The 11,625-nt window shown below is 60.1% G+C and overlaps 1 protein-coding gene across 1 annotated transcript; it reads right to left on the reverse strand.

Annotated features, from left to right (window-relative positions):
• Window positions 1–1,506: 1,506 nt before the first annotated feature.
• On the reverse strand, window positions 1,507–10,807 carry GMIP (GEM interacting protein). The gene is made up of 21 exons (XM_065874330.1): window positions 10,789–10,807; window positions 9,730–9,814; window positions 9,193–9,268; window positions 9,024–9,081; window positions 8,599–8,724; window positions 8,443–8,507; window positions 8,225–8,332; window positions 7,700–7,780; window positions 7,446–7,616; window positions 7,219–7,356; window positions 6,672–6,859; window positions 6,312–6,418; window positions 6,148–6,237; window positions 5,753–5,830; window positions 5,530–5,684; window positions 5,120–5,308; window positions 4,881–5,018; window positions 4,594–4,790; window positions 3,882–4,269; window positions 2,451–2,517; window positions 1,507–2,314 (listed from the first exon to the last, which is right to left on the reverse strand). Exons 1-21 carry the CDS (start codon window positions 10,805–10,807, stop codon window positions 1,941–1,943), a joined length of 2,898 nt encoding a protein of 965 aa, XP_065730402.1. The 3' UTR covers window positions 1,507–1,940.
• Window positions 10,808–11,625: the final 818 nt, after the last annotated feature.

An 11,625-nucleotide genomic window follows, 5' to 3' on the forward strand; every position in this document is an offset into this window, starting at 1 on the left:
CGCGGTGCCAACCTGTGACCAATCTGTGTGTGTGTGTGTGTGTGTGTGTGTGTGTGTGTGTGTGTGTGTGGCGGGGGAGTCGGTTAGGGCAGGACAAAGGGGTGTGGGCTGTGAAAGCAGGCAAGGGAGGGTCAGTTTGGTGTTGGGGTCAGTGCAGGGAGCGGAGCCCAGGGGGCGTGTGTGCGCAGGGTGGGGCCACTGCTAGGACCTTGCAGGAGGTCGGTGCTGGGACATGGAAGTGACTCGGGCAATCAGATTGGGGGCAGTGAGGCAGCCCCACAAGTTGGGCGGCGGGCTCTGGGCGCGAGCGCTCCCGAAGCAGGCGGTGGATCGGGCCGTTTCGAGTGGGACAAAAGGGGCGGTCAGGAAGGCGGCAGCAGGCCGGGCCTCTGGGGGCCCCCAGGCTAGGGGAGGAAGAGGAGGAGGTAGGAGAGGAGGGGGCGGCGCCCGGGCCCCGCAGCACGTGCCGCGCCCTCCCCAGGCCCCGCGCCCACCCTCCCCCGTCCTCGCCGGTCTCACCTGAGCCGCCCGTCACGCCGCAGACAGGGTGGCCTCGCGCCCGAGACCCATGACCGGGCGACGAGGGCTGGAGCAGAAGAGCGTCTGGGTGCGCCTGGCGGGAGCGGCCAAGAGAGGACTGGAGGCGGGGTCCCGCCGCCCCGCCCCCGCCGCAGCGCCCCGCCCCGCCCGGTCCCCACCACCTGGAGGAGCCTCTCTTCCGCTGCCGCGGCGGGGACAGGGTCGCCCGGAACCGTAGCTCCCCTCTTTCCTCTCCGCCTCGCGTCTCCTCGGTCGCCCCTCTCCACTTCCGGCGCGGGACCCCCACCCCGAGTCCCCGCACACCTCACGCGCCCGCAGTTTTGGGCCTTCGCGGGGCTGAGTCACTCGCTGCCCGAGATTTCCCGCCGTGACCTGGCGCCGCCCGGGCCCACCTCCGGGTGGTCTCAGGGTCTGCGCCCCTGCCCCGGCCCCACCCCGCCCGCTCCCTCGTGTCCAATCCGTAGCCAGTTCTAAGCCACGCCCTGATCCGACCCGGCTCCCACCGCCGCGACCCCAGCCCCTCCTTGGCTTCGCCGGCTTAGAGCTACCGCGCGACGCAGCCTCCCTTGACCCGCAGACCTCTCTTGCCCCAGCTGACTCTCCGGCCGCACTCAGGTTTCTCGAAATCCAGGCCCCGGCAGCGCTGTTCCCTGCCCGGCCCACGCCTGTGGCGGCCCTGGACTCCCACGGCCCAGAGCACACAGCCCCATTGTCTCGGTTATCTGCACTTAGTTATGTTTGTTTGATTGTGCAGGACCGAATCGCACGCTGAGCTCCGGGAGGGCCGGCCCGGTGTGACTCAGCCAGGTGCCCAGGCCCAGCCTCTACTGCATGTAGGTGCTCGGGGTGTTCTGAGATGAAAGAAAGGGGGCTTTGGTTTCCCTGGTCGGTAAAATGGGGCGAAAAGATGCTGCCTCACCGACCTCTCCCCTGTCACCCTTCCCTGGCAAAGAAAGACACTCAAGGTTATAAAGGACACAGTTTATTCAGAGGCCACCAGACCCCAGGCAGGATGTTGAGTCTGGCTTGCCCACACCCTCCAATATCTGGTCACTTGGGATCAGCTAAGGAGGCAGACAGAGATGGGGGAGTGGCAACAACCAACGTAGCAAAAAGCACCCCTATCCTAGGGGTCAGAGACTAGGGTGGACCTCAAGGACCCCATGATCTGTATTATTAACCCTGAGTGACCTCTGAACCTGAGTGGCCCTGTCGCTTGACATTGACCTGTGTCTAGTGGGGGGGGGGATCCTGGTACATTGCTGCTGAAGGGTTTTAGTTCTCCCCTAGGCCATGTAGTCTTTCCCCATAGGAACTCTCCAGACACCCCAACATTGAACTCCTGGGATGTTGGGCCCATCTTCTCAGTCCTGGGCTTCTTGGTCAGAGTGCTGGGATAGTCAGAAATGGTCCTCAGCTTCCTCAGGCTGGGTGCCTGGGCAGCAGGTGGCCTTGGGCACAGATTCGTTGTGCAGCTTGGAGAGTAGCCGGGCCGTCTCCTGCGTGATCTCAAAATGCTTGGGCAGTGGGGTGCGGCGCAGAGGGCTGCCCTCACGGGAGGTGGCGGCAGGGCCGGGTCTTGGCCTCTGCAAGCTCCCTTGGGGCACTGATGTGACAGGGGTCTCCTCGCACAATTTGGAAGCCACCAGGGCCAAGCAGGACAGCTGGTGGGTGACAGGCCGTACACCCCCCCGGGGATACTTCACTGGCTGGCGGCTGAAGTGGCCACGGGACTGTGTCCCCAGGGGTGAGTCCTCAGGGCCTTGGCTGGACACTGTGGGATAGGGTGGTCAATGCTGAGCACCCCTAAGTCCTCTGGATACACCCCTCCCCCATTGTCATCACTCAGCCAAGCTACCCCAAGGCAGGGGCAACCCCAGAACCCCTGGGCTACCCCACAACACACTCACCTTCCTCTCCCTCATTTTTGGTGTCTTTGGTTACTTCCTCTTCCTGGTCCCTCTGCAGAGTTGGAATCTGCAAGAAGAAACCCAAGAATGAGACCTCCAGCAATAAAATGCCAGTTCTTTGAGACTCGTAGACATGCAAAAGTTCCCTTGCAGTTCTGGTAGCTGGGAAGAGATGATGCCCTTGAGAGTGTACTGCTTGTCCTCCTGTGAAGAGCAGTGTCATTAATCTCAACTGTGGGCTCTGTGAGGGCAGGAATGCCTTTGTTCAACAGAGGACCAGCCCGGAAAGTGACAGCCTTCTCTGCATTAGGAATGGGTGAACTACCGGTCTTCATCCTGCTCTACTTTCTGCAATTTCAGGCCTGCTTTTTAGTTTATCTGAATATCTTTTAGTTCATCCTTTCGCTAAATGCTAATAGCAGTTGGAATTCTTTCTCTGTGTCCGGAGCACTTTCTGAGGTATGCCAGTTCTCAGAGTCCCACACCTCACCAGCAGCAGCTTTCCCAGCTCTGGGGTGCTGCAGGGGAGATCCTAGCTCTCAGGAATGGTAAGTGTATCAGCATCTGAGGGTCAGAAAGCCTCCCCTAAGAGTCTCATCTGTAAATGGTTTTCATTAACAGTATTTACCTCTTAGGGCAATTACTATGCAAGCACCCCTGCATTGTAGGCGTGCAGTCTATGGAGGCTTGCACAGCCCTCTTTGGCCTCACTTCCTTCCACCTTCCCCTCACTCATTCATTATAGCATGGGGCTGTGCTCTGAATATACCAGGCATGGTCCCACCTCAGGGCCTTTGTACTGGCTGTTCCCTTTGCCTGGAACACCCTTCCCCTGATCTCCACCTGGCTTACTCCCCCCTCACATCCTTCCAGTCTTTGCTCAAACCCATCTTCTCCATGAGACCCACTCACAACATCCTATTTACTGCTACAAACTGCCCACCACCTCTCACCTTGGTGCCCTTGATGTCCCCTACTTTACCCTACCCTTTCTTTTTTCTATAGTATTCATCACCTTGTAACATCCTGTATAACTGACTTTGTATCATATTTCTTGTTTATTGTTGGTTTCTTTCCCACTAGAAGGTAGGCAACCAAGAGGATGGAGTCTTTGAATATTTTGCTAACTGATGCCTAGAACAATGCCTAGAGCAACGCTTGGCACATAGTAGGTGTTCAATATTCTGTTGAAGGAATGAATGGTACTCATGTTAGTATCTCTGCAAGGCTCTACCCTGTTGTTACTCCCTTATTTCCCACCACTCCATTCCTTACCTTTCCTTTCAGAATGAGTGCAGGGTAAATAAGGAAAGGAGAAAGGGAATGAAATAGAAAAATGTCAAGGGAAAGGAAGGAAGGAAGACAGGAGAGAGAGAAAATTAAATGGAGAGAAGGCTCTCCCCATGTCTGTGGGCCCAGCAGGTTCCTTACCTCTGTGGGCGTGGTCTCGGGATGCTTCTCCAGGGCACTAAGGGGCATGGTGTCTGGGTTGGGGTCCGAGGCTAGGGATATGGGCAGGGCGTCCAGGGCAGGTTGTGAGTATGGTGGCTGGGGGCTGGTTGGGAGGGTCGTAGGGGGTGGGCTGGGGTCTCGGGGCAGGGGCTCAGTGGCCAGGAAGAGGTCATCAATCCCGAAGATCTGCTCATGGTGTACAATGAGGAACTCGATGAGCTGGGCCTGGTGCACGGAGTCTAGCAGGCAGGTGACGGGGCCGGCGCTGGCTACCCCTGGACCGTCCGGCAGCCGCAACAGTGTCGGCCCGAACACAATGCCCAGGTTGTTGGCAGACATCTTGTTCTCCTCATACTGTGCAGCCACCCTGGGGACAGTGTGAGGAGAAGGGTCAGGGCACAGAGGGTATGGTTATTGGTCATCGGGTAGGATCTGCAAGCCAGGCTAGTGGCAGCTTGCCCAAGTCCTGGGTAAGTGGTCCCAGTCATTGTGTACGACCAGCAGCCACATGCCTGGCAATGGGGGTCAGGGGTCAGCATCCAAAGTCAGGAGTCATGTATTAAGTTTCAGAGTTCAGAAAACACATTCAAAGGTCAGAGGTCAGGGGTCAGTGGTCACATGTCCAAGGAAGGAGTCCTGGATCCGTGCCTCAGGTCAGAAGTCATGTGTCAAGGTCAAGGACAGTGCACACCTGAATAGATGGGCCACCAGGTGCCGCAGGGTGTTGTAGTTAGAGTCAGGCAGCTGCACCAAGAGGTTCTTCAGCGACCGGATAACCTCAGGGCTGGGGCTGGGGGTCCCAGGGTCGTGCCCAGGGTCTGCATGCAGGGTCTTAGCCAGAGAGATGAAGGCGTCGTAGAGGTGGAAGGGGACCACGGGGTCAGTGAGCTGGGGGTGGAATGGCAGGGGGACATGGGTGTGGGTGGGCTACAGTCTGAGCCCACCCGGCCTCTGACTCCTGAGCTGCTGGGTACCCACCTCCTGGAGGAATCGCTTGAGCACACTCGCGATATCGTGAGGCGAGTTCCCTGACAGGTCGACCAATGCTCGGCCGTTCTCAAAAGCCTGGCACAGCCGTTCCACGCGGACCCGGGACCCGCTGACCCTATAAATGCCCTGAAGGGCAGGGGTGGGAAGTTGGACAGCTGGCTTGCAATCTGGCCATTGAGAGGGCTGGGTCACTCACCCTTGGGGGTGGTCAAGGGTCAAGGTGGCACCTGCACACTCAGGGCGCGCTGTTCTATCTCGGTGGTGCACCTGGTGATCACAAGGGGCACCTCCTCCGGGAAGTCCCTGGGCAGTTGCAGGAAGTTGACCCCAAAGAGGGGGGTCCGGGCTGGGAGCCGCTTATGTCCGCAAAGGATCAGTAGAGTCTCCAGGCAGCGCTTGTGGCAGGTCAGAAAGCACTGAGGGAAAGGTCACAGGGTCAGGGAGGTCATCGGGGGTCAGTGGGGGAAGAGAAGGTCACAGGGATCCTCAGGGAGCAGGGGGCTCATAGGAGATCATCAGATCAGGGCAGGTCCCAGGGGTGGGAAGGTCTTAGGGATCTCAGGTCAGAGAGATGCCTGGGGTCAGAGAGGTCACTGGGGTTCAGCAGAGGTCATTAGGTCATCGGCTCAGGCCACACCTCCTCGCACTCGGTTCCGCTGACCATGAAAGCCTCGCACTCTCGGCACTTGGCTGGGCCCCGCAGCCGCCGCAGCCGGTGGGTCTGGGCCGCGTTGGACAGTGTCCACTTCTTGAACGGGGTGCCTGGCCCGTTCTCCAGCCCATCTCCCAGGTCTGCAGGGAGACAGGGTCAGGAGTGCCTAGTCCACCCCCACCCCACCCCTACCTGCTTCCAGCCTCACCAGGGTCTCGCTCCTCCAAGTCATCTGAAGATTCGGTGCCTGTGGACGAGACCTTCACCAGCCGCCTCGTGCCAGAGCCTGGAGTCAGAGGGTTACAGAGGTTGGGGGTCACAGAGGTCATGGGGAGGCTCCAAGGCTAAGGAAACATTCCTGGTTTTTGGCCTTCCAAAACCACCCACAGATGCCCTTGGGGAAAGGGTCAGAGGTCGGGGGGGGTGGGTCAGACAGGTCAGGAGTTAGGGGTTGAAGAACCTGGGGGGTGGTTCAGAAGTTGGATCAAGAGAATGGGTCAGAGGTTGAGAAAATAGGTCAGGGTTGCAGGGTAGGTCAGAGGTCAAAGAATGGGTTTGAGATTGAGGGTCAGAGCCTGGCCAGGGGCTGGAGGATGGTCCCACCTGGGCTGGAAGTGGGAGAGTCCTGGGACCGAGACTCGCTGCCACCACCCATGCTGTCCACATCACTGGCCAGAGTGGGGCCCAGAGTTCCTAGGAGGGGACAGGTCAGTTAGGTATGGCCCCCTGCCCCAGCACCACTCCTGCCTGCCCTTCACGGGACTCACCCTGCCAGCCTGTGCCAGTGTCCCCCCAAGGGCCTGGCTCAGCTACACTCTCGTCCAGTGGTGGAGGTGGGGCTCCAGAGAGCTTCTTTCTTGTGTCCAGAGGGGAACTGAAAGGAGAGGTTTGAGGGCTCTGATAACCAGGAAACTTGCCTGGGATGACATCACCCTGGCATCCCGTTTAGGCCCCAACTCCAAGTACTTGGAGTTGCCCACCACACTCATTCGCCCTTATGGCAAGCCCTTATGGCCATGAGCATCGTGGCCCCCAGTGCAGTAGCCCCAAATTCCCAACTCTCCCACGACTGGGACAACCCCACCCACCTGCTTGGCTCCTACCTGACCCCGCTCCTGGGGACCCACCCGTGCGTGAACTCCTGGAAAGAGAAGGCTGGTGGCAGGGGCGGTGGGGCGTCGGGCCGCAGCGCCCTCACGAACTCCTGGTATCGCTGGCCCGGCTCAAAGGGCGCGCAGCACTCGGCCAGGGCGGCAAAGGCGCGGGGGCCGCGTTCTGCCTGAGCCCCTCGCAGCCGGAACAATCCCAGGGTCACCTGTGGGGCGGAGGCCTCAGGTGAGAGAGGGGCTGGGCCTGGGAGCCTGGGGCATGGCCTGACCCTGAGAGATACCAGCTCGGTCCAGGCTTGGGGGCGGGGCCGGGCAGTGGGAGGCGGCTTAGGGACAGGAGCGCGCAGCTGGGGTTGGGGGTGTGGTCAGAACCAAGGTGGGTCATCTTGGGGGTAGGACCCCCTGGGAGGGGGCCGAGGGGGAAGTGCAGTCAGGGTCTGGGGGGCCGGAACTGGCTGTCCAGCAAGAGGGAGCGGGTCCTGGTGCTCTGGAGGTGGTTTAGGGGCAGGAGGCGCCCAGCCTGGGCGAATGAGTGTGGTGGGCAGCCGTCGGGTTAGGGTCTCACCCGCCTCAGCACTTCGTCCCCCTGCAGCACCAGTTTGCGCACGTGTGATACGATCCGCTGCTTGGCGGCCTCCAGGTCCTGCTGCCGCGCATTGGCTTCGCGGACGCAGGCCTGGTACAGCGCCTCGGCCTCCTGCGCCTGGAGAGACCAAGGCAGGGAGCGTGTGTGGGACAGATCGTGGGACCGGGGGTGCCGAAGCACAGGGGGGCACGGGGCCGAATCCCCACCTTGGTCTGGGCCTCCTCTCGCGAGCGCCGCCGCCGCTCCTGCTGCTTGTTGGGTCCCGGCTGGGCCTGGGGGGCCGGGTCTTCGGGGGACGCCTGGGAGCGCACCCGCAGGTCCTCGCTGCGCTGCATATACTGGAGCTGGGCCCGCCGCAGTGCCTGCACCGCCTCGTTCTGTGGGCGGAGGAGGGACGCGGTCACTGCTTCTTCATCTGCTTCCCCAGTCCGCTTCCCCAGCCCCCCACCCTAGACCTTACCATCCGCTTCTGCTCTTTCATCCACTGCTCTTTAAACTCCTTCCGCCACTTCTCAATCTCAGTCCGTTTGGCAGCCAGGGGCTGGGAAGGATGGGGAATGGGGATGCTGCCTCAGGGCTACTCGATCATTGCATTCACTGGGGCCACATGTCTTTCATCCTTTGGACCCTTTTCTGGGTCTGCACTCTCTCTCCTGGGTCTTCTCACCCAGAAGACCTCTGCCCTCCCCTAGCCCAGTGTCTCCAGAAAGTCTCAGTGGTCACCTCCATCCTTTGTGCCTAGACCCAAAGATGCCAAGGCCCTCTTCCTGGGCACACTTGGCACCTCGCCCCGTGGCCCGCAGAAGAACAAAAGCATGGTTTTGCAATAGCACAGGAAGCCTTGTTCGAATCTCTGCTGGGTAACCTTGGGCAAGTTCTTCAGCATCCCTGGGTCTCAGCTTCCTCACCAGCAAATGGTGCTGATGGTAACGGTGCCTTCCTCCAGGTGGTTGTGGAGGGAATAACGCATGAAGGGCCCCCTCACCTGGTAGTAGTCTCTTTTCTGCTGGGCCACTGTCTCCATGGCCAGGGCTCCCAGGCTGAGGTCGTGCTCCAGAAACAGGGTGTAGATGTACTGCAGTGGCATGTGGCTCTGAGGGTGGGGAGAGGCCGTCTGGTGTTGGAGGATGCTGAGGATCTAGGGGTATCTGGCTGGGGTTCTGGAGAGACTGGGCTCTGGTGGGGGGCGGTGCTCATGGCTACCTGCTGGTGGATGGACACCTTTCCCGCCTCAGCAATCTTCATGATGTTTTTGGCAAACTCCAGCTCTGGGGGCAGACAGCAGGGGTCTGAGTCAGGCAGGGTGTGAGCACTGCAGGGTCTGGGCAGGGCCTGGGACCCGGTAGAAGGGGCCCTCACCATGGCTGGCTCTCTTCTCAGTCCAGGCCAGCAGCTCCTTGGCGTAGCGGCTCCAGGTCTTAGCATACTCCAGGGCTGCATCCACACCCCCCTTGGTCCGAATGAGCCGCAAGTCCAGTTCCTCCCCTGGGGCAGACGGTTGGACCTCTGACCTCTGAACCCTCCCATGGAAGCCTTCCCTGAGCCCTCAAACCAGACCAGTGGACCCTGTTCTACACCCTATGGCTTCCCCAAACACCCCCTTGTTTTCATTTGTCCAGGTTGTTTTACACTGATTCTCCACTCAGACTGGGGGCTCCCTGAGTACAGGGGTTCAGATCTGTTGTGTGCACTGCCGTGTCCCTGGTGCATGGAATAGGCAGTTGATGATGGAAGGACTCCTTTCTGTCCCTCCCCCACCTCGCTTGGCCTCAAAGCCCCCCTACCTGTAAGGGGTGCAGGATCCTCTGGGGAGGGACCACTCCAACGGTTGGTTTCACTCGTCTGAGGGGGAGGGAGACAGCATTCAGGAACAAGCAGGGCAGGGGCTCCACCTTCCTCAGACCCCCTCCTCCAAGGTCCCCTCCTCCCTGTCCCCTTGGTCCCATCCCTCACCAAAGTGGCTGTGGGGGTCTTGTCAGGTTCTGGGTCTCCTGAAAGCACAGGGTCTCCAGCCAGCATCTCAAGGGTCCTGGGAGGTAAGGGTGTCAGGATGCCACCCTCCACCCAGTCTGTCCCACCTAGGGGTGCTGGGGGCCCCAAGGCAGTTTGGGGATGGTCCTAGATATCACCTCTGTGACGTCTATTGTATCTAGGAGTCCTGAGGGATGGGGCTTTAGAGCGGAAAGTAGGTGAGCTTTTTTTTATGGGACTTGAGATAGAATTTGAAGGATCCCAGGTAACTTTGGGGTTCAGAGTAGGATTATAAAGCTCTCAAGTGTTTTAAGGGGTCACAAGGGTCACAAGAAGGATACGTGGGGGCCCTAGGATCACTTTGGGGATTTCAGGTGGATTTGGGGGGTTGAATTTTGGGATATTCAGGTGTTTTGAGGATCCAGAAGTTGCAGGTTCCTAATGGGGTTTCAGGCACCTAAATGGTTAGGGATTTGGGGGGTCCTGGTGGAATTTGGGGTTACTCAGGCACAGACTCACACGTTCCCAAGTGAGATGTCGAGGTTGTCCAGGCTCCGGAAGATATCACTGTATCTCTTCCTGCTCTCAGGAGCTGAGGGTAGCCCTTGGGGAGGGGAGTATCACACATGGGCCAGTGGAAGCCTCCCTCCACCCACCGCACTTCGGCAGGTTGTTTGGAGGATCGGGGTGGGGCGGGGACGTGGGGGGGGGGGAGAGAGAGAGTGAGGGAAAGGGAAGAGAGAGAGAGAGTTCTGTTCCCATGGGGAGTATAGGATGGCGTGGGTGTCTGAGCTGGGATGGAGGGAGTGTGGGCTTGGGTGGGGCCCGACTTGGGACAGGCAGATGGACTCAGGCACAACCCAACACAGAGACAGCTGCTTAGAGGAGCAGAGACACCCACACATGCATTGGCCCAGAAGCAAAGCGACAAAACAGACGTCCTAGATACAGCCACACTGTCTCCCGGGACAGAGCCGGCTTGACAATGGAACCACATGGACCTCAGCCCAGACAGATGGAAATACACGTGGGACAGAACGGCACATGGCCTGCCACAGAAACACACACAGCCAGCCTGAAACCACAAGAGGCATAAAGACCAAATGACAATCAATATGCAAAGCAGAGACACAAAGACAGGCGGAAACGAAGTCGGACCTTGCCACATTTCTGTCGCAGGCACCACTTCTAGGGAGCCCAGATCAGCATGTCCCCCTCCCCGGGCAATGGAGTAGCCGGGTGGGGATCCTGCCGCGTTGCCCTCTCCATCAGCGGTCGTGACACCCTGCCCCCATCACAAATATCAGAAGCAGAAGCGGCCACTTCCCCTTCCTGGGCCCCCTCCCCCAGGCATCCGGGGTGAAGACTCCAAAGGGGGAGGGGAGATCAGGGACTGGTGTCCCGGGTCCCCCTCAGCTTGGGGGTTCCCACAGTGGAGCATGCCCGTGCCCTCCCCATTCAGGCACTCCTCTCCCGGCTCTCTGGACGGAGAGGGATAGGCGGGGCCCCTCATTGATTTAGGAAGTAGGATACTGTCGGGGGAGGCCCCTCTCTGATCCCGTATCCCGGACTGCCTACCCGGCTCTGTTGAGTCCATGGTCCGGCCCTAGGATCGCTCGGCTGGGACGGGGACTGGGATGGAATCGCGCGCCGGCGCCAGCGGGGCCCAGCCCCGATTTCCTGCTGCGGCCGCCGCTGCCCGGGTTCCTCGTCGCCCCGCCCCGCGGAGGCCCCGCCCCCAGCCACGCCTCTGCTGGTCGGCCGCACCCTCTAGGCAGGGGAGCGCGGACCACGCCCCCTCCCTGAGCAGCTGGATATGCGGCTGAGCCAGGACCTCCTGAGTGACCTGCCGAAATGACTCCATCCCGGCCAGGGTTCCCCTCCCCATATCTTTGCGGGGTCCCCAAACCCCAGCACACTCCCCTTGCAGTGAGTCCACAGAGTCTGCCTGGCCTGAGGAGCCTGTCCCAAACCTTTCACGTTCTACGACCCAATGACGCCCCTGCCCAGGGGTCTCTTGGACCTCTGAACTCATCCCAACCTGGCTGGGGCAATGGGAGCCCCCTGGTTGGAGGTGTGATGTCCTGCCTGATTCCAGTTGAAACTGAAGTCCCCTAACAACGCTGGGGCTGGAGATACAACTGGGGGACACCCAGTAATGCTCAGTGCTGGATCAGGTTCTTGAAGACCCAGTTACAGCAGAGCCGGAGCGCCCTTAGCACTTCTCTCAGTCATGGAGGACACAGAGACCCTCGCCCTGAGCCCCGGCAAGAATCATCCCCAGCAAATCACAAGTCCAGAGTGCTCCCCTTCTTGTTGCCTCAAATTGTCTCAAGGATTCCATGTGACCCCAGCAGCCCCTCTGCTGGATGGGGCCTGGCACCCGCGCCCCTCCAGAAACCTTGGCCAGTGTTC

Source organism: Phocoena phocoena, chromosome 3 (genome assembly GCF_963924675.1).
Source record: "Phocoena phocoena chromosome 3, mPhoPho1.1, whole genome shotgun sequence".
NCBI lineage: Eukaryota > Metazoa > Chordata > Mammalia > Artiodactyla > Phocoenidae > Phocoena > Phocoena phocoena.

Coding starts and splice junctions, on each gene's coding strand:
- GMIP (XM_065874330.1), bottom strand. Junction 7,781..8,224: donor AGAAAAGAGACTACTACCAG/GTGAGGGGGCCC, acceptor CATCCTTCCCAG/CCCCTGGCTGCCAAACGGAC. Junction 4,791..4,880: donor TCAAGCGATTCCTCCAGGAG/GTGGGTACCCAG, acceptor TTCCACCCCCAG/CTCACTGACCCCGTGGTCCC.